The sequence below is a fragment of the Erpetoichthys calabaricus genome, chromosome 2, assembly GCF_900747795.2.
Source record: "Erpetoichthys calabaricus chromosome 2, fErpCal1.3, whole genome shotgun sequence".
Classification (NCBI taxonomy): Eukaryota; Metazoa; Chordata; class Cladistia; order Polypteriformes; family Polypteridae; genus Erpetoichthys; species Erpetoichthys calabaricus.
In genome coordinates this window covers 174,452,406-174,480,122 of record NC_041395.2, presented here as the reverse complement: position 1 = coordinate 174,480,122, position 27,717 = coordinate 174,452,406, and the positions used below count along the sequence as shown (strand labels likewise).

Below are 27,717 nucleotides of genomic sequence, written 5' to 3'. Positions count from 1 at the left end.
CCCTTAATATCTCTTGCATTCCTTCTATGAAAGTAACAAAGCACTGTCTCATAGCAAGGACTCAGCCTCTAATTTAGCATCGTGAGCAGGACATTTCTATTGAAATAGTGGGGTATATTTGTTTTCCACCAGTCCCACTGTTCAAAAGCATATTATTTTTCCCATATATTCTATACAAAGTTTTAGAGACATGTTACCCAAAGCACACCAGTTGGAGGTTGAGCATGGCAAATACCATTGGCGTGAACAAATATTCTGTGGGGCGTAGGTGCGACAAGACACTTCAATTTTTTCTTCTCATATAACCACATAGGCTACTGAGGTAACTTAAGATACTTGTGAACATCCTTTTACCAAGCATAGGGCTTCTCTCCGATATATAAGAAAGAATGTGTTAAATGTAAAGATCGGTTGATTTCAAATGCAATATCTTTAGTCGAGATTTGGGAGTATATACTGTATTTCCTAATTTTTGCATATTCTGCACAGGTGAAGCCACATTCGACACGAGCTTTCAATTCCGTTCCCGTGCTGCATTAGATTTGCTTATATAATACGTAGCCTATCTTTTATTACATTTTAAGGTTACGTCTTTTTACGTCCATTAATTTGCTTACACAATGTACTGAAAACATTGCATGAACTGTGGATTATGCGTACGCGAACCAACTAATTGAGGGATGTTTGTCCCTTACGGTGTCCCGTATACAACTGTAGTGGAACGTTCTTTCCCAGGGAGAGGTTGTATGAGCGCTTTTACAGTACACTATATATTGACTTGACTTCCACTGAGAAGTTTTATTAACATCTCAAATTACATTTTAAATTTTCTAGAAGCAAAACTGAGCAAAGAAATCTACGTTTTATTACAGTACTATAGCCGCCCATGTTTTAGCATTCCACAAGAGGCCCACACCACCCCAACCTTCCCTCAATTCTGGTGGTCAAGGTAACCGAGGACGCTGCGCGCGTTTAGACAGACACTTTGCCGATGACACAAAGTTCCGAGTGCAGAGTCGTAGTTCAGGTGGAGACGCTTTATAACAGTAGGTAGGATTGAACTTGGGTAGCTTCGAACTTTTACACCCCGGCATATAATTTTTTTCTTTTCTTGCATGCATTAACTTTTAAGAATCCCATGTAGTACAAGGGTGTTGTACCATGTTAGCCATTATGAATGTAGTGAAAAGTCAAGCAAAATGACACCTTTTATTGGCTAACTAAAAAGAGTACAATATGCAAGCTTTCGAGGCAACTCAGGCCCCTTCTTCAGGCAAGATGTAATCATTTAAATTCTTGTAATCACAAGAATCCCATGTAAAGTGTCCAAGAGGGCGTCAGATCGAATCCCAGTGTAATCTCGTGGTACGAAATAATTTTCTTGTTTTACGATTGTAAAATTTCTTATGGTGTTCATTAATGGGCCTGTAAAATGTTTATGAACAGTTTCATTGAGAAATAAATTATATTGATTGGATCAAAATTGTTGCTTAAACAAGTAAGCGCTATTGTTTTGTATTGTTAATTAAGCCAGGAGAGCCATAGCTTAGTTTTGTGGCTGAACTTAATACTTTAAACGAATGATAATGCTTCTTGTATATGCACACAGTATATGCCTTAAACTTTTAGCACATTCTATAATTCTGCAGTTTTATCATTTCTTTGCTGATTCATTGTTCTCTGACTTGATATGTTAAAGTCATTATCTTCTTCTTCTTCTTCTTTTGGGTGCTCCCATTAGGGGTCTTCTTCCATATATATGTTAAAATCATTATATATTATGTAAATTGTCTATGATTTCTGTTTTCTACTCCTGGCCTTTTGGAAAATTGAACGCCAGACTGTATATTGACCTGTTTTTACCAATTTCTTTGGACGTCAAATTATTTTTTTTTCAAGTGTAATCTTATTTAGTTTTTCCTATTCCTTGGAACAAAACAAGTTGGAAATTTTACACGTGGCGTAAAATTCAGGCGCATTCAAGGAGCAAGTTAACTGGTGTGAAAGTTTGAGCATTTGTACCTTTTTTGGTTAGTTACTTAAGGAGTCGGTTATCAAAATTATGTTTATTAAATATTTTTGTAACATTGAATTATATTAAAAAATGACTGTGAAATTATAACACAAACATATGTTAATGGAATGCATTAAATATGTTTTTAGCAGTGCTTTACAGTGCCATGTAGTGTACAAATAGGCTTATGATTACTCAATAACTTTCATATACAGAAGATTCAAGTGAAAGCTATGTGAAAATGGCATGGAGTGATGTGGTATAGGTGTGAATGTTCTGTGACTAACTGTATTTTTTTTAATAACCAAAGTGGTCTCAAAAAGATAAAAAAAAATTAAAATGTAAAACACTTTACAGCATGATTTTTTTGAAATATCTAAATAAAAATTGAAGAATAAGTGTGCCCTATTTCAACAAAATTTGTCCTCAGGGGGCTGAGTTGTGTTATATAGACAGATATGGATATCGCAATAGGTATTACTTGCATTATATGTGTGCACCCTAAAAAAGCACTGTGAAAATGTTTAATTGACTATTTTTGTGTGTATATTAAAACAAAATCTATTTACTCATCCATTACCTGTACCAGCTTTGTCTAATTTGTGGTCACTGGGACCAGAGCCTATCCCAGAGGTATAAAACATCTTATATATAAACGTCTACACGTGGAAGTGTGTGTCTGTCTGTCTGTCCAGCCCGGAAGTACGAGGCTACAGCATGTAGCTGAAAGAGCCAGCGAGGTAGTCCCAAGTTAACGAGTAGGAAGAAGAAGGAAGTATGAGGCTACAACATGAAGCTGAAAGAAAGTGATTCCTTTGCCAAAGTGAAACTGCCAAGGAAAGACAAACGAGAGAGAAACTCGCTTAGCCACTGATAGACAAAGGGGGTGAGAACATCTGCAAAACAAAACCGCAGACTCTGCTTTCAATGTTTTTTCTGACAATTTCAATAGTTTCTAGGAGCAAGCATGGGCTTACACAGCTAGTTTTATATAATGTACTAGCTAAGCCACCTGTCTAAGATAGAGATAATAAGTAATCAATGTAGACCTCTGCAATAATGTTTGCGGTGCACCAATTATTGGAATGTCTTTTGAAATGCATGTAGGAATAAAATGTATTGCATTTGTCATTCCAACAAATGGCATATCCCAAACATTTGTAGAATGCTTGTGATGTGCCATCAGCTGGAATGACAAATGCAATGATTATGTCTCTGTATAAGCCATTTGGTATTGGACTTGTAAAAGTAGTTTTAATGTTTGTGATATGACATCTCTTGGAATTACAAGTGCAGTACAGTTTATTACTACAAAAGTTTGTGTTTCACCATATATTGCAGTGACGGAGACACAGCAACCAAACAAACATACAGCTATACAGACACACAGGCACTTAAACTTTTATTAAGGTAGATAAAGCACTTTTCACATGCTCAAAGCACTCTAGAAGTGGAGTATAAATGTTAACAAGTACTTTACAACTAGAGTATATGCAGATTATGTTTAAGGACGAACAGGGAGTCAACATGAGGTGAACTGTCAGACTTGTGGTTCAAAATTCAATGCTTTTCCATTTTTGTCTCTTTGGGAGACCAGACAAAAGCAAGGCCAGGGACTAAAGTTATTTTTTCTCCTTTACTGACATGTCAGAGATTATTGTTTACTTTTTACTTAATTGGCTTTTGGCACTCAAGCAGATTCCAGGACTTATTTCTGCCTCTTTCTGACTAGAGCAGCCCTCTCTGTCTTTACCTCCTTTGACCTGAGAAAGTAAGGTGCCTTACACAAGTGGTAAAGCCCAGATTTAGATTTAGGTGAATTATTTGCACCACAGCTAGTAAAATATAGTCAGAAACATTAGCTCAACACTGTACCAAAAAAACAACCTAATGATATTTTTGAATTATATATATACATATCATTTTTATACATTGTAATAAAACATATTTGCACCAAAATTGTATTTGCAAGAAAACGGACACATGATATCAATATGACTTTTTGTGCAACTAATTAGATTTGTATATTCATTATGCCTACGACTGTTAGTTAAAGTTTAAATAAATAACTAAATGAGGGTAATGGGTGCCCTTTCGTTGTTTTTTTCTTCTGTATTGGGTGGTCAGCACATGTGGGTCATATGGATGATGTGACAAAGGATGATGCTAGTTGACTCTCATGCCAATTCAAAAGGATCTGGTAGAACCAGATCAGCAGCACTATAGGTGAACAAGCTTATAATGGCTGTGGTATCTACAGTACATCAGTATTTTTCATCATATAAAAAGAGTTCAAACTTTCCATGAATTGCCTCTGATTATGGCATGACAACTTCCAGAAGCAGAACTACATTTAAAACCTCCATTAAAATCACTGAAGAGAAAGTCATAATAATAAATATTGTGAGAAATATTATAATTTAACAACATTGTTCATTCATGTTTGCACTTGTATTTGTAGGGATCTTTTGTATATATTGTATGAATGTTGCATGCTGTTTATACTTTTTAGCATGTCTTTTGTTAGAACTGTATTATTCTCTAACTGTTCTGAGGAGATATGCAAGTATGAATTTCATTGCACTATTTACACATGACAATAAACTTGAATTTTGATTTGACTCATCTCACTTGAGCTCCCTGGATTACCACAGAGTGGTATTGGGTCAGCTTTACCAATGAGTCCTGATATTTTAGTGATGGGTAATGAATATGATAACATTAATACAGACATTTTTGTGTGATAGAAATTGTGACATAGTGGCTAAGGCACCTGCCTTTAATATGCTGGATTGCTAGTATAATGTTCACCACTGATTTGCTATGTGATTAGGAGTAACTCACTCAACCTGCTTTGTGTTTATTTATAAATTCCAATAGATAATTACATTATGCCTTTGTACTTGTAGAAAGCTTTAGGGAAATGTTTAGGATATAAAAGAGCTCTATAGAATAAAGACTACAAAGTGGGCAGCATTATCAAATGGTACATCACCCACATGGAGGGTCTTGTTTTGGGCATCATCTCCCATATTAGCCAATAGCCTTTGCCATTTTCTAATGGCAGTTTAACCATGTAATGATAGTCTGAGAAGATCTTGTCACCATGTTCAGCACATTTTCATGTCAATACAAGTCTACACATAAATGCTGTTTCCCAGGAGTCTATATTATGTCAACACCCTATTTGTGTTTGACAATGCATTCTCATATGTGAGAGATTATGGGTGGCTGCATACTGTTTACTCCACACCTTCTCTGGGTAATAGTCTCCCCTATGGAGATGTCTTGCAGTGCTATGTTTAATGTTCCTGCGAACAAAATCTGTATTTCCAATTTTGAGGGTTTTACATTTTCTACGTCTAACCCAATTCCAATAAGTCATTACTTTCCTGTGGTTTGTAATATTTTTTACTCGCATGTTACGTGTTCTGTTTGACATTTTAATGCAAATTGAACCTCTTAATTCTGGACAAAGATATTTTGTGTTATAATAAGGAACACTCTCATCCTGCAAAGAATTTTAATTGTGGCATGAGTATGTAAAGAAGGTTTTCATTAGAAAAACATACCATGCTGTCTTTAAATATATTTTTAATATGTAGGGAAGCTTGCCTCAGTACTCTGACAAAAACATACAGATACAATTTTTAATCCTCTGATCTACGGATGATTCATGTAGCATATCCTCCCTCCAAGAATCCAGACTCCCAGCATTCTAACACTCATTTACAGTCCAGCCTGAGCATGTTGTATCATTGCTTCCACTTTTCAAAGGCAAAGTGCTTAGCTCACTGCCCCATAACATTTCCAAAAATTTCCCAATGTCTCTGCTTTGAGTGACTGTTTTTACTCAAAAGGGGCAAGTGAATTTAATAAGCTTGCTTGAACCTTTTCATTAACCTGAGGGCGCCTTTAGGTCTTAATTCTTGTAGAACTGTATGTAATAAGATACAGTACGTCTCTCCAGTGCTATTTAGTTATCCACACACTGTATTTTGGTTGTTCCTGGTTAATAACTGGCATTTCACATGCAGGTAATTAGGTAAAATGCATGCTCATATTAATGATAAATTAAGTATGTTATTTTGTTCCTGCCAACCACTGTGGTTACATAATTTAATTTCAGTGTTGAAATTCCAATAAATGTACTTAGTTTGGAAAGTCAATGTTTTAATTAGAAGGAGGTAAAAGTTAAAGAATTCTGTTACTTTTTTTTGTACATGAAATGGAATTCATACACCTATGTCCTGGTGCAGATGTGTTAGGTCTTCTAACGTATTAATTTTGAGGCTTTGGGTTTACTGTTTACATATATAGGTTTCTTTTTTTTAAATGTATTACTGTATTTTAATTTAGACACGGAAATGGTGTTTAATTATTTATATGTATTGATTTGGTTTCTTATTTGTTATCCTACAATAATGTCTGTGTATGGTTCTTTCTTACCAAAACTGCAATTCTGGAAGCAAATGAAAATCACAAAGACAAATAACTGTAATGTTTGTATTTATTATGCATAAGCATAATAAAATATATTAAAAATCAACTCTCTCCTTTCATTTTAACAATGTCATTTTTCTGTAAATGTTAGCTTATGTTGTACTGTGCATGAAATGTGTTTTGGGATGGTGTCCACATTGAAAAATGTTTGGGCTAATATAATAGAGTTCAAACTTTGTTTCCTTCTTTATAGTTCAAACTTTGTTTCCTTCTTTTGTGCAAGGATTTTCAAAACCATGGATAATATTAATGGTGTCTGTTCCCCAATTGAAATGTTTGAAGAAGATACTGATCAAAGTACATCTAGTTCTCAGAAGAGGTGGTCACATTCACTGGACAAGATTCAGCCAATTCCTGGTATGGTTGTTTACCTGCTGATTAATGCAGTCAGTATATTGTAATATTAAATAATAAGTCATCTTTCCATTTTTTTGCTGGTAGAATGATGGAAAGGTGAACATAATATCTTTGTAAAACCCAATTTTCAATTCAGTAAAGCATAATGTTCCCATTGTCAGCAGAGTTGGCTTGGCTACTGACTAGTTTTTTAGAGATAATTTAACCTATTTGCTGCTAAAAGAAATAATGGAATGGCCTTCTGGGTGGCTTTTCAACCTACAGGTGACACATGGAATGGCATTTGAATGGCAGTATTTGGTATTTGTATTCTCATTTTTCACCTTCAAGTTTTAACTAAGCCTAACGTATGTACTCTGTTCATGTTTTCTTCCACACCCCAAAGGCAACTATGTTAGCTTACCTCGTGATGTATGCATAGGTGTAGTTGTATGTGTTGGTTTGTTGCACAAAGGACTTGCTCCACATCTATTGCCTGTTCATGCCTTACTCCCCATGCTGATAGGATAGGATCTGTCTCTCTGCAACCATAAGTAAATTTGTTTAAGTAAATTCATGTAATTGAAGGATAGTTATATGTAAATATTACAGTTAAATTTAATTGTTATCATTAATTAATGAATTATAAAGTAAAAATTATTCAGTAGGAATGAGCTACAGCTTTCCTGCGACCTTGCTCAGGATACGTTTGTTTGGGAAAATATAGGTGGATAGATTATTCAATTAGAAAAGCCACATTCATTCTTTCCAGTATTCATCTGTCTGGCTTTTTCCACAAGTATTATGCAGTCCTTTTTTGAAATCTTATGTAATCATAACATTCTTAGACCCGCTTTACTTAGTTAAGGATGTTGGGGGGCAGAACAAGCACTGGGGGCAGAACAAGCACTGGGTGCGAGGCAGGGGGCAACCATGGGAAAGGAGTCATTCCTACTCAGTGCCCCCCAGCACACATACAGACACACACACACACACACACACACACACACACACACGCACACACACACAAACTTACTTTGGAATCATCAGTTAACCTAACCAGTATGTCTTTGGCATGTGGGAGAAAAACCAGAATATCTAGTAGAAAATTCATGCAGGCAGGGTGAGAATGTGCAAACTTCACACATTGATTGAGTCTGTGATATGAAAACCAGAGACTGAATTTGTGGTACAGCAGCTCTACCCATTGTGTCACCTCATCTGTATAATCATAATTCTAGTCAAAGTGCACTTTCACATCATCTACTTTTTTATTAGCACTACTGAAATTACTTCAGGTAAATATTGCAGGTTGACCACAAGGTTTCACTTTGTTTGTTCTTTGGAGTTAATATTGCTCTTTGCAGTACATTTTAGGACAGCCTAAACAGAAAGTGTAGAAAGAGAGGTGAGGCTGAGATTAATTTCTGGAGACAGCCTTGCAGGGCTCGGAAAAGACTACTGTGGCTTCCTTGAAAGAACACTTTAGACATACATACCAAAGTGATAGAAAATGTGTCTGCAGTCAACTCTTTTTATATTGAGCCAGATAAAGCAATAGACTTGAAACCTGAAACTGTAGTAACTGGCATCTGACAGCACCACCTGCTGGTGAACCCCACAATTCATAATCTGGCGATTGTCTTCTTGAGCAAAAAAACAAGAAGCATAGACACTACTAACAAAAATTGGAGTCCTCCCCAGGAACTTTTTACAGCCTGAATGTGCTTGGATTCATTGCAATTCTGAAAAATGCCTAAACAGGCATATAGCAGAAGCATACCGTTATGAGTCTAATAGTTGCTTTAATATTGTTATTGATAACTTAATTTTTAATTAGTGATAAAGTAACAATCAAACTAATTTTCCCCTCCACTAGTAAAAGTCTTAAGAAAACTGTTCTTTGTGTGGACTAAGATATACTGAGTGAGTGAGTTTTTGTGGTCTTCTCAGTGGATTCATCAGGCAGTGTGCAGGAAAGCAGATAAGACACATTCATTTTTATTTTTACATCATTCAATCCTTTTTGTGATTATAATTTATCAAGACCTTTCTACACTATTTTTTTTTCCTCTGAAAAGCATGTTTGATTGGTTCCATTGAGAAAGTAAATGAAAAAATGGCAGATCCAGAGCTGAAGCTTCATCTCTACTGTAGGCCTGTTGGGGTAAGTCATTGCAGAATACTGTTACAAAGTACAGTAAACAGTAAAACATTCAGAGTTGCTGTATTTTCACATGCACACTATCAAACACTAATTTTGGTGTGGGTGATCAAACAGTAGTTTGAAAAGTTTTAATTGCCAATAAACAGCTTCTTGCAAAATGCTTTTAGCTAGTAATACATTTTTAAAATGAAGTTATAGCTTTAGATGGGCATCATGATGGATTTCAGTGAGCAAAAAAAGATTTTTTCTGATATTAGCTAACTTAGGCTTTTTAGTTAACTTGTCACTCCCACGTGAGCACTGTTAATTATTGTTGTGTACTGAGCAATTACTTGTCATCTCATAACAAATGAATGTGAAGATTCTAAAAACAATCCCTGCAGAACATTAAGTTTATTAAAGTTCCAGTCACAGCATAGCAAACTTAATACAGACAGCATAGATAATCTATAGAATTAATACAACTGATCACTTGCAAATGTTACTTTGAATGGTCAAAGTCAAATTATCTTATATGTACATATTAGGTTATTGCTCTCAGACTGCTTCTGTTAGCAATGTAATAATGAGCCATACAAAAGTACAAAAAACAAGTGATATTTGTGATAAAATAATCACATGGGCAATGTGGATGAAAAAATGGCACCCAGGTGCAGAATATGGAAACCTAGCAACAGAGGTAACATCAGCACCAGAACAACTTGGGTAAAACCAATGGCACCTGTAAAATATAGGTCTGGCACCATACTACTACATGGTGCTGTACTATACATAAATACTGTTTTCATATCTTTAAAGTTATAAAAATAGGCAGTGTAATTTTGTTTAAAAAATCTTTTGTAATTAATGGCCAAGTTTTTGTGTCATGACAAAGAATATTAAAATGAATTTATTGTGATATGGATGTGAGAAGTAAGTTTTATCTTCAGTGTTTACTGAAGAATTCTATTTACTGCATAGCATTTAATAAGAAGCTTGCACCCTGGTTTTACAGGTGAGTCTGTATGGAGATAACAGTGGGACATTGCTGAAAACCGTGAATGTAAATAGCAATATAACTCATGAGGATAAACTTCGTGAACCTAACAGAAAAGGTATGAGTATCTGTTTACTTTACTGTGAATTGATTAATGGTTTGTTTTGTAATCCACAGTAATAATAATTGAAATAAACAGTTTTATTATTATATGTTATATTTATGCATTAATGATGAAATATCTTAGGCAACTCTAGAAAATCATTTTTAAAGCTAGTAAGAATAGTACAGGTTTGGTTCCCAAACCTCTACTGGTAAATAAACCTGCTCTTCTATGACTCTGTTAAATTCCACCAACAGTTTTTATGATTTCTGGGGTTCAAATAAATGAGGTATCCTAAATTGTCCCTAGTGCTTGGTGTGTGGCTTAGTGTGTGCCCTGTGGTGGGCTGGCACCCTACCTGGGGTTTGTTTCCTGCCTTGCGCCCTGTGTTGGCTGTGATTGGCTCCACCAGAACCCCGTGACCCTGTAGTTAGGATATAGCAGGTTGGATAATGGATGGATGGATGGAAATAAATGGGGTAATGACTGGTGCTCTGGGGCTGCATTCTAGTTTTAGTGGTGTAAGATATCTGCTCACAATTGTTAGATAGGTGACTACTGAGAAATATATTTATTTTGACTCAATATGCTATACCTTCGGGAAATCAACTTATTAGCAAGAATGTAATATTTTAGCACAATAATAAACCTGAACACACTGCAAATACAATTAAAACCTACTTGGAATTGTAATAAAGGCACAGATTAAATGGCATCCTAGCTAGGATGCTCTTTTACCTGGCCAGTAGACCATAAAGAATGGACAGCCTGGTGTGATATGAGCGCGTGTCAGCTGCCATACAGTGGGTGGTTGCTCCATCCAGGATTGGTTCTTGGCTTGTGCTCAGTGCTCCTAGGATGTTCACAGGCTCCCCACACAAAAGTCAGGCCAGACATAATAAATTGTACAAAACAGAATCAGCTATTCTAAGTATGTTCACAAGGATTTACATTGTCTTTGTTGAACAATATTATTTCTGAACTTTCTAATGATGTCACGTGTAGCATACAGTGTACCATCAGTTTGCCATTAACCTATTCTCTGGCATTTAATTCACATTTCTGGAAGAAAGTTATTATGTTCCACAGTGTAAAGCAAGATGGATTTTGTTTTTGTATGGTGGATAAAAAAATTAGCTATAGTCTACACGCCTTACCTGATATAATGTATTACTGATATTTATTTAACATGTAAACCAGCAAATGATTACCCAAATTTACTTTGACTAGAAGACTGCTAACTATCAAGTCTTCTTAGATACAGCATTTATAGTATCTGACCTTTTTATAATTTCCATCATGGCCTGAACCGGAACAGTCAGTTGTAAACTAGATTGCAGTAAAAACTTAAACAGACGTAGTTTAGTGTTTTTTCTATTTATAGTATTGCATTGGTTTATGGTTTTTAATGTTTCATATAAAATAACTTTACTGGGTAGCAATGACTACCCAGTGGCTCCTTAGTTTGACCTCTAGATAATTTTTTGTCTGCTGTGCTCCTTGTTCTGCATTAGAGCATCATAGTAAATGCCTGACTTGTACAAGACACACCACTGATCCTTTATGTACCTATCTTCTGCATAGTAGAAAATCAATATTAAGATTCTTTTCTCAGAGCAGTGTCAAAATTAAGTCAGCTGTGTAGATACATTGTAAGATACGGATCATAGGGAGTAATACACAGCGTTTTGGGGCTCTTAGAGACATTCTTATCACAGTTAGCCAGGGATTAGTGGCTGGTTGTGAGTAGCATTCCAAGACATGGGCTAAAATGTATGCTAACATCTAAGCAATACACTGTGCTTTGAAAAACATATTTACCCACTTCTTGATACCTCCTAGTTTGTATATTTGTTACAATAAATGGGTTTGAATCTTTAAAAGCCAAATATAGGGAAACAGAGTAAACATATAACACTATTGTCAAATTGTTACTTAAGGTATTTAAATAAAAATTGCCCAACACCTGTATTGCCCATGTGAAAAGGAAAGTGCCCCTTAGTTACTAAGTTGTTAGACTCATCACAGCCAGACCTGATTGCAGTCATCTGACTCTTATTATGAGAGGAAAGTAGTCACAATAACGTTTCTAGAAGAACACTATGCCTTAATCAAAGAAAATTCCAGAAAAGGTGGAGGAAAAAGTTCAAAAAAGCTCACAGTTCTGAAACTAATCAATCAGGAAAGAGATGCAAAGCCATTTCTAAGGTCTGGGACACCATATCACAGGAAAAGCAATTATCTCTAAATGGAGAACATTTATAGCAGTGGTGATTCTTTCCAGAAAAGACCAGCCTGCCAAAATTAACTCAAGAGTATAATGATGACTATTTGAAGGAGTAGTGGAAGATCTCTGAAGAACATTCCAAAAACTGCATGTGTCTTTCCCCTCAGCTACGGTTAACATTCATGAATCAATGATCAAAAAAAGCGAGAGTAAAAGTGGGATTCATGGGAAAGTAGCAAAGTGGGAAAGTAGCAAAGTAGAAACCTCTACAATCCAAGAGTAACATTAGTTCTTGTCTTGCATTTGCAAAGAAAGACCTGGATAATCTCAAGAATTTGGGAATAATGTTCTATAGACAGATGAGTCAAAGGTTCAGCTGTTTGGACAATACAGGTCCCAATGTGCCAGGTGTAAAGCTAATAAAGCATTTCACAGTAAGAACATAATATCTTCAATAAAAATGGGAGTGGTAGTGTGATGGTGTGTGGATGGTTTTCTGCCTCAGGACCTGAAAGGCTTTATTAAAAAAACCTGGAATTCTACACTTTACCAGCATATCCTTAAGGACAGTGTCTGGTCCGTGACATGAAGCTGAAGTGACATTAGGGTATACAGTGGAAAAATGACCCAAAACACAAAATCAGATCTACAACTGAATGCTCAAAATAAAAAAAAAATTAAAGGTTTGGAGATACCTAGTCATAAGTCTGACTTGAACAGATTAGAGATGCTGTGGCGGGACCTGAAACAAGCAGTTCATACTTGCAAACCAGCAGTGTACATGAATTAAAGCAGTTGTGCAATTGAGATGGGTTAAAATTTCTCAACAGCAATATGAAAAAATGATGTCAAATTATAGATAGCATCTAGTAGGGAGTATTGAAGCTATGGGGGAAATTACTTCTTCACATGGGTGAATAAAGAAACTAATAATTTCAAAACTTTACTGTGTGTTCACTTAAATTCCCTTTCTCCAATACTGTATTTTATCTAAAGGTCTGAGGACATTCATCATGTAAAATATACTACAAAATCAGAATATTGGAAAGGGGCAAAAAACATTTTCACAGCACATCATAATTGAGTCTTACATTACACATAATTCTTCCATGAGGGGGTGCCTGAATAAAAAAATCACATATTGAAGCCATCATTGTAGAACTAATTCCAGATCAAAACTACTAAAAATATTGTTTGTGAAACATCCACTTAACTAGGACATAAATTAGTCATTGATGTAACAAGCAGACAAAGTGTAGATGTAGTCTGTGTAAACTGGAATTTTACCTTTCTCTTTTCCATTGCCAGTTATTATTGTGTTAATTTAGTCAGTAATTTATTTTCTCAACTCACCTTTTTCCAGATCAGGTTTGAATTAAGTCAGAGCCTGACCCTAACTAACTTTTTTTGTCAAGGTTTACAGAAAGTGCTTTGAGAACCTATTCTGATGACAAAAAGTCTTTGGATTTATGTATATATTATATTATTTGGTGATATTTTTTGTATTTGTGTTTTGTCGCATATTATTTTGCATTTTATTTTCAACATACTCAATTTGTAAATGAGTAAGGTAGACCTATTGATGGAAGTATGCTACATACGAATATGTTACATAAAAATAAACTGAATTGAAGTTGTTCCTGTTATTCATGTAACTTGAAGTAATTTTGACAGTTGCCATTTTTGTATGTATTTTTAAACATTCCGATTAAAGAAGGCATCATTTATTTCTGTGAGCAATATACTGTATGGTTCTTAGTTTTCTTAATATAATGAGAATAAATGCAAAACAATAATTATAAAAGCAAACAATAGTGATATCTTAGATTATGTAATATCTAACAAAGCTATATCTGAGCATATAGTGTTAATTAACAAATGCAGAAAGCGCGGAATGCTAAATAAAGTGCTACTTCCCAAAATTACAACAAACTGTTTGTGGAATAAGCGCATAATCAAAACAAAATGGGAAATGTATGGTCTCCAACAGCTTAGACTGTTTTTTTCTTGGTTCCATTGTTAGAATACATATTTAAGACTGCCTATGTTATACTTACAGTCTGCTTTTGAAAATGACTGAACGCATGCAAATATTTCAATTTTACATTCACAAACCTTTTTGATTCTAATACTTTTTAATATTTAAGCCATTTTACTTTATCTTAACATCCAGATATCCTTTTTTAACTCATTCACCTTAAGTTGAGGATTACAGGGGCTCAGAACCTATTCCAGCAGCTTTGGGCATGTAGATTCCCCAGTAAAATAGGCATCTTTTGCATTCTTTTAAGTGAAGAGATTATGACACCAGCTTGGACCATAATTTATTTACAAAGCACCAGCAGCAACCATATATTGTTGCACTGTCAAAACTTGGCTCAGAATACCTATCCCAAAACAGAACATTTATAGAGTAGATAAGCAGGGTATTACAGTATATACATGTGTACATCAAATAGTTAGAATTATATTGCTGTTACATTCCTGAAATTGTGAGAGACTTTTTAAATAAACATTGACATATCAAAAGGTTGATATATCCTAATAGACAGTTTCCTTACATTATCCGTTACCACTTTGCAGGAAACCTTTATAGCTGTTTACTGGTAAACAGGTTATGGAATGCTTTTCTGTATCTATGTTTTACATGTTAAATTTTATTGTTTTATTACCGCATTGTCCTTCCACAGGTACAAGACCAATACACTTGTACTTCTGCCCACACTTACTTAGATTGGGACAAATTAGTCACATGTGAACCTTAATTCAAATAAGTGCAACTGTGACTTCTCTGGAATGTATTTAAATATTTATAATTTTGTGAAAAGTAAGCTACACTTTTTGTTGAATATATGTTACCTTTTTGGTTTGAACGTATTCAAAGGCTATTACTAATTATGTGTGGTATATCTTTTACAAAATAAAAAAAGCACTAACATATAGATATTTGCTGACTATCTGTTATCTTCATTGCTGATTCTAAAATCTTTGTCATTTAAATTTCTTCACTTCTTTATTTCAGCAAGTGATTTAAGTCATCTTCTACAGTCAAACATTAGTCTTCCAGAACATGGGACAAAGGCAGACACAGAGGAGGCGAAAAGAAGCAGTCATCATATGTCAATGGTTGGAACCTTCTTTATAATGAACAGTACACTGGGGAAGCAGCACTGTAGCTTAGATTGTAGCTTAGTTCTTTGCTTTATGGCTAAAGAATGGCAGAATTCACTCCATCTGGAGAATGTCATTGTGGCTAAAAAGTTATTATTTTATTGCAGTCACATCATTTTTTTCAACCTTCTTATCCAGTTCATTGTGAAGGCAACATTATGCACAAGGAGTAAAACAACCTTGAACAACACACTAGCTTATTCAATTCACACTTAGGCATACATATACATCAGGCCACTTTAGAGTTGCCAGTTAACAAACATTGGTGTTCAGAAGTGGAAGGTAGTTCAGAGCATGCAAAAGGAAAACCCACACAGATTTGAGGAAAACATGCAAATTCCACAAATACATTTCCGAGGCTGGGAATTGAACCTAGGACTCTGGAGCTGTGCGGCAGCAGCTCTTATTACTGCTCCTGTAATCAAACAATTCCTTGAACTCATAACTAAAATTTCTGCTCTTTCCTTACAATTGCATTTATTTTACTGAGATCTTAAGGAAAAAACTGCCATTACTCTATCCATATTCTTTCCTAAAAGGAAAACCATTTATGGTTTGGTCTTTTGTTTACAAGTTACTTTGCAAAATATTTTCAGGTCGAAATACTGGAGCAGAAGATAATGTTTCTTTTTTTTTCTTCTTAATTTTTTAGACAACAGATGAAAAGCCAAAACTGGTGGAGCTACAACAGTATCCTGGTTTTAGTGAAACAGAGCCTACACCTCTCCCAACTGGTGTTCACATTGATGAAGTTATTGAGCGGGTAGTAGCAGCCCAAACTTGGCCAAAAAAAAAAAAGGTCAGAACAATAAACCAGATGTTTTAGAAAATGAAAGTAAAGTTTGCTTCTTAGACTGTCACAGGAAATGCTAGTTTTTATGCTAACCGGGTTTTTGATTAAATTTTTAAACATTGTGAATTCTTAAATATAACTTCACATGTTCATTCTATCTATCTATCTATCTATCTATCTATCTATCTATCTATCTATCTATCTATCTATCTATCTGTCTGTCTGTCTGTCTGTCTGTCTGTCTGTCTGTCTGTCTGTCTGTCTGTCTGTCAACTACGAAAATTTGTTGTTTAAGCCATTGTTTTTTAAGCCACTGTGAAGGGCAACTTACAGTATATTTCTCCTGTATAGAGTAACATTTGTCAGTTAAAGGTGTAACATAAAAACAGAAAGTGCTACATTAGACTAAAATAAATGGTGACATAATTTGATTACATCCTCTAATTAATAATAACAATTGCATGTCCCCTTTTCTGCACTTTATCGTAGCTCAAATACCTGGAAGAGTTCAAAAAGCTGCTCACTAGCCAAGCTTCCCATTGTATTCTTCTTGACTCTTTCTGGTGGGTGTTTCTACATAACTACCAGGTAAGTAAGACATAGCAACTTCTCTGTGTTGAGTGGTGCAGTTACTAATAGGGATGCACCGATACCACTTTTTTGGAAAACGAGTACGAGTACGAGTACTTGCATTTCAGTACTCGCCGATACCGAGTACTTGCCGATACCGAGTACTTAATAAAAACATGATTTAAATTTACAGGTAACAGCTTTAGTCATATAATTTAACAAAAAAAAACAAGAAACTCTCGTCTATCCACTGGGAGGTTAGGCTAATTAGCGACACGGGGCTAACACTGCTTGTCCAAATATCCGTGGTGAAACTAAACGCAGAGGAGGCTTGCAGTAGGCTGTGGATATGTTTTTTCACGGAGTCGTGTAGTTTAGGCAGCTCCGTGTCAGTCATGTAGCGGCGGCTTGGGACATCATATCTGGGCTCCAGAACATGGAGGAGACGCAGGAATCCCACATTTTCTACCTCCAAGAGTGGCTGGTCACTCAATGCAATGTACTCGATAATTGGACATTTTCTCTCGTCTTGCAAGAGTTTGCTGCAGCGTGGGTTGTGTTGGTTTAGAAGCATGGGTAAACTCTTTGTACTCGTTGTCGTGTTGGGATTTTAGGTGCTTGATTAAATTACTTGTGTTAAATGCGCTACCTTTTGAGCCTCCTCTGGACAATTTCGCTGAGCACAATTTGCAGTCCGCCTTTGTTTTGTCGTCTTCATTCACTTTGAAATAGTTCCACACGGCTGACATGTCTCGCCTCGCCTTCTCCCCGCTCTGAGCTGCAGCCGGGGCCTGGGGGCGGGCACTCGGCGCCTGTGATTAACCCCTTACACGGCGCTCAAACATAGACATTTCTCAGACCGTGGTATCGGTCCCCGGTATCGGGGGACTTTTAACGAGTACGAGTACTTTAGAAAATGTGGTATCGAGGCCGATACCAGATACCCGTTTCGGTATCGGTGCATCCCTAGTTACTAACCATCATAGTTTTTACAATTTTTAAATCAAAGCACACAACTGTAAGACAATGTGTAACTGAAGTGTCAAAGACCCGCTGGAAGTACTGTAGTAGTAGCAGAGGAGTAAATGAAGAGAAAACTGATAGTCCTTATAAACAATGCTTTATATCCTCTCTCTGACATGCTAACAATGAGTACTTTCAGCCAATGAATTATTCAGCAGTATAATGTCAACAAATGTTACTGGAGCTCCCTTATACCAAGAGCAATATGCATTTATAATATCTCACTGTGACTGTGGATGCTCTTTTTTGTCTTTAGCCAAGTGCAAAGTTTTCTTTCTTTTTAGTAATTATTGTATTTGCTTATTATATTTACATTATGTATGTATTGTATGTATTTATTGATAAAAGGGCAAACCCCCTTCCCCCAAGACAAATTAAATTCTATCTAATCTACTAAAGATATACGCTGCATTAGAAAGAGGTTTACTGTATTTATTTTAACAATTACCTGGGACTACTCTCACACAATTTAACAAAAAATAAACTAAATGAAGTTAGTTAATTTCATTGCCTCTAACATTACTGCTTATGGCTCAGGTCTTCATCTGGTGACATTAGTGGCTTTATCTATAATCTCGCTCTCTTTTTCCACCATGTTTTATGCTTTGTATTTTTAGCCCAATGAAGAGACTGCAAAGAAACTGTTTTCAAGAATTTCAGAGAACTATGTCAACCTGTTGGTGCACTCTCGGTCCTTTACACATGGTGATGTTTTCCTCAAGGTAAAATGCAAAAATAGGCCTATGGATAATACAGTAAGGGTCTGATGAATTTAGACTTACTTATGACAGATTTGAAGGGTATGACTTGCCCAGATGCCATTGTTGCATTGTAGGATTATATAGGAAGGCAATTAAACTGGAAATTAGATGAAATCTGGATATTAACTGATTAAGTTGCTGCTACTAACTTTATAAAAGTCGTTCCTTAAAGTAGTTCTTTTAAGGAGTAACAGCTTAGCTTGGGCAATATTGGTGATCTAAAACATTATTTGGTTGGGAATTCTGAAGTGACACAGGGATTCTGCAGTTAGTGAAGATGTGGATCAATGAGTGTCATAATGTAGCACATTGCTGCTGGAGGCTTTGAATGACCATTCAAAGGTAGAGAAGCTGGAGGTGCCAGCATAAGTTAAGAACTTCAATTCACAATCCACTAACACAGTCATTATCTTTTGATTTTCCTGTGACATAATATATCTGGTGTTCTTCTTTACCCTGTCTGTATGAGAGTCATTCCAGCTTCCCTATTAATAAAGTGGTCTTATTTTAGTAACAAATATGATGCTTAATCCTTATCTAAAGATGTTGAGATATCATTGATTTTCAATTTAAGGTGATTTTCATGGTTTTTACAGTAGGTAAAAAATTCTCAACAAGTTTGGATAAGCCATAACATTAGAAATAAACTAGATGAAATAGAAACAGTCAGTCAGTCAGTCATTCTCCAACCCGCTATATCCTAACACAGGGTCGTGGGGTTCTGCTGGAGCCAATCCCAGCCAGCACAGGGTGCAAGGCAGGAACTAATCCCAGGCAGGGCGCCAAACCACCGCAGGACACACACACACCCACACACTAGGGACAATTTAAGATCGCCAATGCGCCTAACCTGCATGTTTTTGGACTGTGGGAAGAAACCGGAGCACCTGGAGGAAACCCACGCAGACATGGGGAGAACATGCAAACACCACGCAGGGAGGACCTAGGAAGCAAACCCGGGTCCCCTTACTGCGAGGCAGTAGCGCTACCACTGTGGCACTGTGCCGCCCTGAAATAGAAACAGACTAGATAAAAATAGTTTTGTAAATGTAACCTTACAGTACAATGAGTTTATTTATTTTGACCAATGTTCATAAAGTATATGTTACTTCATTTCTTGCAGGTGTAAAGCGTAAAGTGTTGTTATTCTAGATTTAATAAAGACAGAATAAAAATAAGCTGTTCAGAGACCAGCAGTAAATGGCCACTGATTTTAATTGTTAGAAACTAAAACTTGCTGAAAAACAGAATACATACAAACGTTTAACTATCCAATCAAGGTGCTAATGCCATCAAATCATTGTTTCAGTGTTTCCTAGGGTAGGCCATTTTCAATCAGCAAATAATTACAAGATAATACAAGCATCATTTAAGTCCTGGGAGTTTAATATTGGGCAGAATGGTGGTGCAATGCTTAATATAACTGCCTTACACATCTTGCATGCTGTTTGCTATCTTCTGTGGAGTTTGTATATTCTCCATGTGTCTTCCTGTAGGTACTCTGTGTTTCTCCCACAGGTCAAAGACATTTGTGTTTGGTTAACTGTAAATTTTAAATTTGCCCAGTGAAATGTGAGAGGGCTCCGCAATGGACTGCCTCCACACCCCTAGCACTTCTGAATTTAATTTTGCTTATTTGGCTAAGAGAAGGGACAAGGCTTAGAGTTAATAAAATAGATGTAATAAAAAAGTGTTTCAAAAATCTTATAAATAACAATAAAGACATAAAACAGCAGTGCAGAGGCTCTTCTATGTGACTTGGAGTAGATAATGACAACCAAGACTTAAGATTAAAATTATGCATCAACAAAAGCAGTATTTATAAATGCCTTCAATAATGGTCATAAATCATTCTCAGAAGACATGAGCATCACAAGTGCCCCTCTGCCAACTCATATGTATAAATTATGCCATAAGTGCCATCTATGTAGGAGCTTGGGGGTAACTGTGGGTGCTCATTTGCCATTACTATGGGGGGGGGGGGGTTGTTTATGAAGAGTTGGTGCCCATGAATTATGTTGTAATTTGCAGATTAGAAAATACTGTACTGTTACATTTTGGTTGGTCATAATGTCTCATTCCTTTGTGTCTTTCCTACAGGGGTTTGCATACACATTGAGCCAAGCCCTCTATTGCTGTTTCTGTCACTGCTTCCCACAATCCTGGCGCCAGTTTTGTAGCAAAGATTTCCTTTTTCATTTGTGTGATATTTCATTTCAGTGGACAACCGGTGAGAAACACTCATACATGATCTTTTATATCATTAAGGTGATACTGGAGTGTTAGACTTGTTTCTGTTCAGTAAATTAGAATTTATTTGAGAAACGTTTATTATTTTTCAATTTTTGTGTGTGAGGTGGCAGCTGGTAAAAAAACAAAAAAAAAAAGACTTGCAATAAATTCCAATATCTGGAGGCAATTTACATCATATTTCACGAATGTCTGGCAAAAAAATGAAGCTTGGACTCCCAGGTAAATTAGTGCCAAGGTTTGGCTTTAAATCAGGTGTGCTGTTGGAAGAATTTAACAGCATAGCACAGCTGGGAGGTTTAGGATCAGGAACGAAAACCTGTTTTTTCTTTTTCTATCCTTCAGGATATTAGTAAGTTTTTGGAACTACTTACTTTTTATTGTAAAAACGTTTACTCTGTTATTATTTAGACTAATGCTATATAGGGTTTTCATGGACAAATATTTTCTGCTGAGATAACTAGCTTTAAAACTAATTTTCATAGTATAGTACTTTATATATTATAGTACTTATTTTACATTTATTATTTGTTTAATTCATTTTATGCTTTTATTTTATTTTTACTTATGAATTTTTTTTTTTTTTTATTTTGTAACTGCACTGCTAGCATAGTGGGTTAAATGTATTTATTTTTTAATCAATGTAATTCTTGAATTAGTTTTATTTATATTGTATAACGTAACTAAATGCACTTGCATGTTAATAATAATAATAATAATAATAATAATACATTTCATTAATACAGTGGTGTGAAAAACTATTTGCCCCCTTCCTGATTTCTTATTCTTTTGCATGTTTGTCACACAAAATGTTTCTGATCATCAAACACATTTAACCATTAGTCAAATATAACACAAGTAAACACAAAATGCAGTTTGTAAATGGTGGTTTTTATTATTTAGGGAGAAAAAAAAATCCAAACCTACATTGCCCTGTGTGAAAAAGTAATTGCCCCCTGAACCTAATAACTGGTTGGGCCACCCTTAGCAGCAATAACTGCAATCAAGCGTTTGCGATAACTTGCAATGAGTCTTTTACAGCGCTCTGGAGGAATTTTGGCCCACTCATCTTTGCAAAATTGTTGTAATTCAGCTTTATTTGAGGGTTTTCTAGCATGAACCGCCTTTTTAAGGTTATGCCATAGTATCTCAATTGGATTCAGGTCAGGACTTTGACTAGGCCACTCCAAAGTCTTCATTTTGTTTTTCTTCAGCCATTCAGAGGTGGATTTGCTGGTGTGTTTTGGGTCATTGTCCTGTTGCAGCACCCAAGATCGCTTCAGCTTGAGTTGACGAACAGATGGCCGGACATTCTCCTTCAAGATTTTTTGGTAGACAGTAGAATTCATGGTTCCATCTATCACAGCAAGCCTTCCAGGTCCTGAAGCAGCAAAACAACCCCAGACCATCACACTACCACCACCATATTTTACTGTTGGTATGATGTTCTTTTTCTGAAATGCTGTGTTCCTTTTACGCCAGATGTAACGGGACATTTGCCTTCCAAAAAGTTCAACTTTTGACTCATCAGTCCACAAGGTATTTTCCCAAAAGTCTTGGCAATCATTGAGATGTTTCTTAGCAAAATTGAGACGAGCCCTAATGTTCTTTTTGCTTAACAGTGGTTTGCGTCTTGGAAATCTGCCATGCAGGGCGTTTTTGCCCAGTCTCTTTCTTATGGTGGAGTCGTGAACACTGACCTTAATTGAGGCAAGTGAGGCCTGCAGTTCTTTAGACGTTGTCCTGTGGTCTTTTGTGACCTCTCGGATGAGTCGTCTCTGCGCTCTTGGGGTAATTTTGGTCGGCCGGCCACTCCTGGGAAGGTTCACCACTGTTCCATGTTTTTGCCATTTGTGGATAATGGCTCTCACTGTGGTTCGCTGGAGTCCCAAAGCTTTAGAAATGGCTTTATAACCTTTACCAGACTGATAGATCTCAATTACTTCTGTTCTCATTTGTTCCTGAATTTCTTTGGATCTTGGCATGATGTCTAGCTTTTGAGGTGCTTTTGGTCTACTTCTCTGTGTCAGGCAGCTCCTATTTAAGTGATTTCTTGATTGAAACAGGTGTGGCAGTAATCAGGCCTGGGGGTGGCTACGGAAATTGAACTCAGGTGTGATACACCACAGTTAGGTTATTTTTTAATAAGGGGGCAATTACTTTTTCACACAGGGCCATGTAGGTTTGGATTTTTTTTCTCCCTAAATAATAAAAACCATCATTTAAAAACTGCATTTTGTGTTTACTTGTGTTATATTTGACTAATGGTTAAATGTGTTTGATGATCAGAAACATTTTGTGTGACAAACATGCAAAAGAATAAGAAATCAGGAAGGGGGCAAATAGTTTTTCACACCACTGTATACTGTAGCACTTTTTTGTAATGTTTTCATTATATCTGTTTCATTTTTATTTAATGACAGTTTAACTTTTGCTCTTTATGAATTATTTTATATGAATATTTTAAATTTTATGTATTTTCTCTATAATGGCTGCAGTGTGTTCCAATATATGTGTTTATCTTTTGACTCACAAAGTCACTTTTTAACATTACTGCTGCAGTGTTGCATTTAAGGTTTTCATCATTTAGGTCCTGCAATTAGTAAGCATTTTTCTAAATTTGTGATTTTTTAAAATTCAGTTCCTAATGTCATTGTTTACATTTTAGAATAAGTTTAGTTTCTTTTTTTGTTGCAACACAGTGGTCATTACTGCTGCATTATAGTTCAATTTGCAGCTGGTTGGGTGGATGGATTTTTACTTTTAGTATGGAGATAAATTCAAACATTCTCTATCAAATTCAGATTCTGACTCTTTGATGTTCAGAGAAAAGTTGATTTTAGCATGGTGTCTGTCGAAACCCAAATACAGAGATAACTTTCAAAAAACAAGTTGCATTTGTCTTGTTGCAAGCTCCAGGCCTATTGTTTTTGGTCTAGTTTGGTCCAGAACTTATTTCAGTATGTTTCAGAAACTGTTTGACCTATGCCAAACAATACTGTAGAAATTGTTTTTAATTTTTGAAAACTTCTTCATTTAGTCATGGGTCCAGAACAACTAATTTGCAAAATTTTTGCATGAGTAGTTTTTGAGATACATAATTTATTTAAATATACATGGAGGTACATGCAAGTGCGCATACCTACCCTCACACTCTGAAAGAAAATGAAGGTAGTTAATGGCTTGTTTGACATACCAAAGCACATGCTGGATGATGAAGAGAAAGAAATGAACACACACAAGCACACGTAGATCTGTAAAGGTCAATGTGCGTAGAGGCATTAAGTCACCCCTTACCAATCTATCTGTGCAGCTTGTTTACCTTATTCCACTAAATATGTTTAGTTTCAAATTAAATATTATTGAAGTTGTTCACTTGATTAAATTTCCCGGATATTTTTACTCTACATTTATTTGTGTACATGATGAATATTAAATATGTTAATGTACTTGATTCACATTATTGTACAGTAATTGCTTATATAGTATTGTAAAATATCTTCTGTTGAGTGATTTCCTATACTATCACTAAAGTGAGATCTACATGGAAGTACCATATGGACCATTCCATTCCAATTTTTCAATCCCATTTCTTATGTCATTAGTTTGTTATATTTATGATGTTTGTTCTAACACATTTTTTATTTGTATTTGTTTTTATTTGTTAATTTGTATTATTTGTCATTTGCAGTTTTACTTTCCTAATATGTATCTATCTTTTAATCTATCGTATTTTTTATATATATTCTCATGTTCACAGCAGTTGTACAGTATTACATTTTTGTTTTTCTGCTTTTCCACTTAGTTTTAACTATATGATTTATTTTTCATTACATTTAGAAGTGTAATTTTTGACAAAGTTTGTATTTTCTTTTGCCTTAATTAATACCTCTGATGGCCATGCAAGATACGGTAATCAATTTTGACTTGCTTTTGTATATATACTATGTTATTTTTCATGATCTCTTTTTTGCTCTTCATTTACCCTTTTATACTATCTTAAGTTCCGTTTAAACTGTTGCTTTACTTAGGGATGCTTTTTAAATTTCCTAAATAAAATGAGTAAAAAATAAAAAAATATGAGACAAGTAAAGTAATTAAAGTTATGTGCATGTACAGTTTCAAACCAAAGTGGCAAGAAAGTATACCTTAAATGGAGCTAATAGTTTATTTTCTGATGCTCTGTGATTTATGTGTACTCAGTGAAATGTTTTTGATTTTTTTTTTTTACTTGTAAGGTACATTCAACTGCACTCATTTTATTGTGATGCTCAAAACATTTACTTCAACTGAATTATTTGTTTTTACACCATAGTCTGGAAAGCTTTTGTTACTAATTCACTTTACTAATGTGTTCTACAGATCTACAGATTATTTGTCAGCAGACTAATAACCTGCCATTAAAATATGATAACAGGTTTTTGAATGTATTTCTCAGTATTCACATAGGCTGATAATGTATTCAAATTCGATAATAAACTTTAACACTTTCACCTCCAGTATGTGCTAAGAAAATGTAAAGACAATTTCAACAGATAACTGAGAGAAAGCAGTTCAACATTTCTTGCCTAAAAGCAAATGTTTACACTAAAGATATGAAATAAAAATACTAAGAAATTCTTAAATAAATATTTTGACATCCTGAAGAAATGTTTATTGTTTGAAGAAACAGACTATTACTAATATTATTGACATTATTTTCCAGGGATCCATCCTTCTCCTGGTGTTAGCAACGGCTGGAATTTACAAGCTTTAGAGCCTGCGAGTGTCCTTAAGGAGAGGATGCTTCCAGGTAGTGACACAAGCAGAAGAAAGCCTGGTGAGTGCTTCACTTGACAAGACTTGTCACATACTAAAGGAAAACATTACAGGTCATATACTCTGCTGCCTCATATTACTACTATAAATTTGATTTCACAAATGACAACCCTCAAAGAAAGGCTTTTTTACCTTTCAGGCCATATTAGAATGAAGACCAATTCGAATGTAAGTGTTCTGCACTATCATAATGAAGAAAAAACATCTAAAAGCATCACAGAGGTAAGCTGTAGCATAAAATAAGGAGGAAAGTCTCCATAAGCAGGCAGTGTCTAAACCAGTAACTCACACAACAGTTTCAAAATAGAGGCAATTTAACAAAAATGCCTTCCGTACTGAGAGAGCAAATTTATTGTGTTTGTTTAGAAAGTTATATATAAATCTCGAGTATTTTAAATTAAATAATAATTTTAGAAAGGGGTGTACTGTTGTCTTAACTACCAATATAAAAAAAATCAGTTGTCACTATTATTTTTTTCCATTTGATTTTGCTCCACCCTGTTTAAATCCTATTACCAATCACTGTACCAATTTCTCTTTTTTATTTTAAGTAAGCATTTAGTTGAAAATGTAAACAGAAGTAAGAATGATAAAGTGTCTTTCAGATGAATAAATTGTGTGTTTTTCAAAAAAACTTTAAGAAAAAATAAAATAAAAATAAAACATCAGTAATATTAGTATAAATGTTGTGGTTTAGTATAAACAACCTGTGAATTTTTGTATATCATTAGGAGGGTAAAACACACACCTGTTTATTTCAGCTTTAATAAGCTGAAAACAAGCTGTTCCAACCAAGGCTAGAACTGGTCTTTGTTTTTGTAAAAGCTAGTAGTAGTCAATAGGTGAAGGTTACTTCTCAGAAAGAAATATGAGCAGCCAATACTTGGTAACTTGCTACTGAAAGTATTTACTTTAATTTCATATTTATAGCAATTGCCACCGGAATATGTTGTGCCTTGTAGGGCATATCTATTAATAATTATATATCTATCATTTACAAAGCTTGCTTAATCTAGTGTGCAGGGCACACTTGTACACAAAACTCTTAAACTCACACACTCACTTGCAAAGGGCTAGTTTAGAGTTGACAATTTAATCTAATATGCTCATCTTTGGTATGCACCTAAAAAAGAACATACATACAGGAGGAAAAAAAGGCAAACTGTGGTTAGGCATAGCTTTGGCCAAAATGTCAGCAGGTTACTTAGTACAGTGCCACTGTATTGTCCAAAATGTATATATATAAATGTATATTTATATAAAAATTATCTTCTAAAACAATAATGATGTTTTTTTACTGATGGTGCAGAACATATAGCGTACAGTATACTGCTTAAAACATATTTCAACAATATATTTTTCCTTAGCCTTGGTCGATGTTCCCTGTCACAAAATTCCAAAGAAGCACTTTTAATATATGGGGTCATAGCCCACTGATGCAGCACTACCTAAGAAGCCAGAAGGCAGATATGAAGGCTGGCATGGATGTCCTCTTGCAAAGAACAGAGATTGTGCAATATCCTTAAAATGCTATATAACCCAGGTTGTGAAGGATTAAAGCCATATGTTTGTTATGTGTATGGGTGTGGGAAACAAGTTAGCAGTTTATCTTGACTGCTCATGGTATGAAATCCATAAGCCCAGGAATTATTTTTTTCCAGTATAATGTAGTAACTAAGATGAAAAACAGTTTAGTGTGTTCTATAGTGAAGCCAGTGTGCTCCCTTGCAAGCTAAAAGCAAAACAGAACCACCAGAATGCAGAAAATGAATCATTATAGTGTTAGAGGGACACAGACTGGGAATGATTATAGGAAGGAAATCACATATTTAGTGCATGCTAATTGTGTTATTTAGTAAAGGTGACCATAAAGTATATCAAATCAAAAAAAAGTATTTAACCAGGGGAACACTAAGTAACAGAAGTTTTCCAACAGGAGGAAGCCAGATCAATTAGTCAGTCTTTGTTTTGTACACGATTTAACAGAGCACAGCATAAGAAGATG

At 35.2% G+C, this 27,717-nt stretch overlaps 1 protein-coding gene across 3 annotated transcripts; it reads left to right on the top strand.

Annotated features, from left to right (window-relative positions):
• The first annotated feature begins 754 nt into the window (after positions 1-754).
• Positions 755-27,717, top strand: LOC127526818 (protein FAM227A-like). Of its 3 annotated transcripts, none has more exons than XM_051923640.1 (12): positions 755-1,050; positions 6,741-6,874; positions 8,935-9,020; positions 10,015-10,114; positions 15,349-15,452; positions 16,150-16,296; positions 16,780-16,878; positions 18,501-18,605; positions 20,745-20,874; positions 25,600-25,713; positions 25,852-25,934; positions 27,080-27,717. In XM_051923640.1, exons 1-12 carry the CDS (start codon positions 992-994, stop codon positions 27,236-27,238), a joined length of 1,320 nt encoding a protein of 439 aa, XP_051779600.1. In that variant the 5' UTR covers positions 755-991; the 3' UTR covers positions 27,239-27,717. The 3 variants fall into 3 exon arrangements, with proteins under 3 accessions (XP_051779600.1, XP_051779601.1, XP_051779602.1); XM_051923641.1 differs by having other exon boundaries at positions 966-1,046; positions 27,080-27,716; XM_051923642.1 differs by lacking the exon at positions 755-1,050 and adding an exon at positions 1,306-1,365 and having other exon boundaries at positions 27,080-27,716.

What these genes read in the sequence shown, in the direction of transcription:
- LOC127526818 (XM_051923640.1), top strand. Translation starts at nt 992, where the DNA reads ATGACACAAAGTTCCGAGTGCAGAGTCGTAGTTCAGGTGGAGACGCTT. An exon ending in TTCATTTCAGTGGACAACCG is followed by an intron (nt 20,875 to 25,599) that starts GTGAGAAACACT and finishes ATTATTTTCCAG; the next exon opens with GGATCCATCCTTCTCCTGGT. An exon ending in CATCTAAAAGCATCACAGAG is followed by an intron (nt 25,935 to 27,079) that starts GTAAGCTGTAGC and finishes ATTTTTCCTTAG; the next exon opens with CCTTGGTCGATGTTCCCTGT.